This window comes from Protobothrops mucrosquamatus, unplaced genomic scaffold (assembly GCF_001527695.2).
Source record: "Protobothrops mucrosquamatus isolate PMUCROS unplaced genomic scaffold, P.Mucros_1.0 scaffold16499, whole genome shotgun sequence".
In the NCBI taxonomy this organism is placed as follows: Eukaryota; Metazoa; Chordata; class Lepidosauria; order Squamata; family Viperidae; genus Protobothrops; species Protobothrops mucrosquamatus.
The window spans coordinates 1-3,951 of NW_015402264.1; the positions used below are offsets into that span (position 1 = coordinate 1).

The window sequence follows — 3,951 nt, forward strand, 5'->3', positions numbered from 1 at the left end:
AATCATCTTTGTTGCTCTTCTCTGTACTCTTTCTAGAGTCTCAACATCTTTTTTACATCGTGGTGACCAAAACTGGATGCAGTATTCCAAGTGTGGCCTTACCAAGGCATTGTAAAGTGGTATTAATACTTCACGTGATCTTGATTCTATCCCTCTGTTAATGCAGCCTAGCACTGTGTTGGCCTTTTTGGCAGCTGCACCACACTGCTGGCTCATATTTAAGTGATTGTCCACTAGGACTCCGAGGTCCCTCTCACAGTTACTACTATTGAGCAAGGTACCCCCTATACTATACCTGTACATTTGGTTTTTCTTGCCTAAATGTAGAAGCTTACTTATTTAATGAGGTAGTTATGATCCAGGAATTCCTGGGGATATGGACACATATCTGGACACAATCCCAGGACAGTCAGTTTCCAAAGCAATGTCATATCATAAGGTGATGTTGGCTATGGGTTGGATGGCTACCTGGCTGGGCCTCTAAGTGGTTCTCAACTGGAAAGGTTCGTTTATGGATGCATTGACTGGTAATGCTACTATAATACCTGAGTAAGATGCCACATTCTGGAATAAGCAGGATTCCAGAATTATGTTCACTAAATATTCTGCTTGTAAAGATACAAATCTGCCTATATAGCAGTGGTTTAAACTTTTGTACTCTATGCAGAGTACAATCAGGGTTTTCATTAAACAAATCCTCAATCTCAAATGAAAGAGCTTCAATCCATGCACTAGCCTCTTGAGTCATGGAACTACATGACTCCAAAGAGTTATGGCTACTTACATCTTCTTCACTCTGACTTTCATGTTTGTCTGTATTAATTTGTTGCTTGGCCACTGGAGGCCTAAGGCAAAAATATATAAACAATTTCTCTGCTATCATCTAACAACTAGAAAAAAAGTAATGGATCAATTTTTCCCTGGGAAAGTGCTGGTACTCAGTCAATTACAATTAGTTTTTATCTGTGCAATATGTCAATCTCATTATCCCCATTCTATTTCCTCCGTATTTACAGACACTAAATGTGAGATTTTCTTGGGATTTTGCTAGCTTCATAATATTGGAATTTGCTACCAGATGGGGGACCAAATATTTATACTGATCCCTAACATGATAAAAAGTTTCAATGACACAGAGATGGTTCATTAAACCTTAGCCAACTTAAAAGTGCAGGCATGATAAGCATATAAAGCAAGATCATGCAGTTCCCAATAGCCATGCATATTAGCTAGTTGAACTCGAGAAGTTGTAAAGGAACCTTTTGAAACAAACTTTGAGATGTCAGATTCATAATCCCTCTCACTGAGGAATTTCTAGGAATTGATATCTGTAGCTAGGTGAGAAATAACCTTATGGGAGCAGGGAATGTAAGATAGCTGCAAGCATGTATGGAAAAATATGTCTTTGATTCATCTTTAGAATACATTCTAGAATACAGTTGATATATGGAAGAGGTATGATCTTATCCCTCCTCTGTTGGGTGGGAGACTAAATAGTGGAGAAAGAAATATGACAACTATGATATTGCTTCGTTGTTGTTGTTCAGTTATTAAGTTGTGTCCAACTCTTCAGATCTCAACCTCACAGACTATAGCAAGCCAGAGTCCCCTACCCCTCACTGTCTCCTGGAGTTGATTACAATGGAAAGAAAGGTTGTTTCTTTTTTTTTAGTGATCTTAAAGGTGGCAGTAGGTAGCTAGAAGAGGATGCTTTCACCTATGGGTGTCTCTGAAAAATGAAGTGATATCTAATTGCTTCAGAGGATCTCATTAATCAAAGTCATATGCTCTAGTTTTATATTTTAAAACAACAGTCCCCAACTTTTGTAGTCTACAGCCCGGGAGTTGGGGACCCCTGTTTTAAAACATTCTGAACTTCACAGAATGACTGCATTTGAATAATTACACTTTACTAAACATAAGATATTTTTGCTGGAATCGTAATTTCAGCAGTATTTTAACATTAATTTCCTATTACTGCAAAAATATTTCACAGGTACATACTTGTTTAAAAAATCTTGTTCAGATCCAGGTTCTGACTCATGCTCTGGTATTTGCTCCCCAATTTGTCGAGTATTTTCTCTCAACACTGTTGATGTGAGCTGAGGTGTCTGTAGAGCACCTGGGGTCTGGATGCTGTCATTTCTATTCAGCCAAGTGCCTTCAAGATTCTCATCTGATATATAACCATAAATGATTAAAGTAAAATATACACATCAACCGTAATTTATTATTGCTTAATTAATAAAGCAAGCAACTAATGAAATGCAATCCCAACAGGAAAAATGCTTAACAATAATCTGTTTGAAGGCTTATTAAATATAATGCAGCATATAATACAATATACTGCACACATACATATATACAATGCATTCAGAAAATATTCAGACCCACTTCACTTTTGTCAATTTTGTTATGCTGCAGCCTGATTCTACAGAGATAAGTTTGGTTACATGAGTTGAAGGGATGAAGATCAAACTGGGAAATCCAAGCATTCCAGACATATTTGGATAGAATTTATAAAATACTCAAAGAGAAAGAAATGAAAAGTTTTAAGAACAGAATATATGAGTCTGTGTATGCATGTGGTAGAAACAAAGGTGGTTTTCAAGGCTAGAAAAGAATGAAGAATAAACGTTACTTGTTGTAAATTATTTGTACTTAGGTTTCCTTTTCATTTCCAATTTTATTTTATTTTTTACTTCTTACTCCTTTTCCATATTTTGTATTACACAGTTTATGCTGAAAGGCAATATTCTAATGTATCTTCTGCATAATTTAAGTGCAAAAGATCACAAACCTGCCTATAGTCCTTGATTTACAACCATTTTCTTAGTGACTATTACAAGCTAGAACGGCACTGAAAAAAATGAATTGTGACACATTTACAACCGTTGCAGCATTTCCATGGTCATATGATGAAAATTCAAATGCTTGGTAACTGGTTCATATTTATGATGGTTGAAGTGTCCCAGGGTTAAGAGATCACCTTTTGTGACCTTCTAACAAGCAAAGTCAATGGAGAAGCCATATTCACTTTACAACCGTGTTACTAGCTAACAACTGCAACGATTCACTTAACAACTGTATCAAGGAAAGTCATAAAATAGGGCAAAACTCATTTAACAACTGTCTCATTTAGCAACGGAAATCAATCGTGGTCATAAGTCAAGGATTACCTCTATTGCTTTATTTCTGTTTGAGGAAAGCATTAATGAAATAATATTTCACTCTGTTGTTAAGAGAAATACTGGTTCAAAAAGAGATATTAGCTTAAACCAGAAACCATTTGAACCAAATAATGTCATAAAGTTATATTTTTATTTAACATTCTGACTACAATACATAATTTTTAAAGTCACATTTACCTTCAACTCTTTTCTTATGAAGTGGAGGTCGACCTTTCTTATTTCGAACAGAAGAAGTTTTGCTACTGCTGCTTCCACTATTCACAGACATCCTATCGTCCTCACCACCTGTCACTAATGAATTTCTGTAGGAAATCAATGGAAGCCATACATCTTCCCTCCTTTCCATCATCTGTTCTGTTAGGAACTTCTCCAAATATGAGTGACTGGGTTGGAGAAGAGGAAGAGAGAACAGTATAAACAAATGATGAAAATAGCTATCTATAGCTACAATGTAACTTCTATTTTAAATAGTTATTAGTTTTTTATTTATTTATTTATTTAATTTAATTTATATGCCGCCCTTCTCCCGACAGGGACTCAGGGCGGCGCACAACATATTTAAAAACCCGAACATATATACAATCCCCCCCTTAAAACCGAATTAAACCGAATTTTAATGTTGCGTCTTCCGAATATTTAAAACCCAATATAAAATCCACCCTAGGTCAGGTCCGCTTGCTGGAAGAGCCATGTCTTGAGGGCGCGACGGAAGGTAAGGAGATCCGGAATTATCCGGATCTCGGGGGGTAGTTCATTCCAG

The 3,951-nt window shown here is 36.3% G+C and overlaps 1 protein-coding gene across 1 annotated transcript; it reads right to left on the reverse strand.

Annotated features, from left to right (window-relative positions):
- Nucleotides 1–545: 545 nt before the first annotated feature.
- Nucleotides 546–3,567, reverse strand: LOC107301774 (cohesin subunit SA-1-like; the record flags this gene model as incomplete). Its single annotated transcript, XM_015830957.1, has 3 exons — nucleotides 3,369–3,567; nucleotides 2,005–2,176; nucleotides 546–845 (listed from the first exon to the last, which is right to left on the reverse strand). Coding segments are annotated over exons 1-3 (644 nt in total), but the record flags the coding sequence as incomplete, so codon positions are not given.
- Between the last annotated feature and the right edge of the window lie 384 nt (nucleotides 3,568–3,951).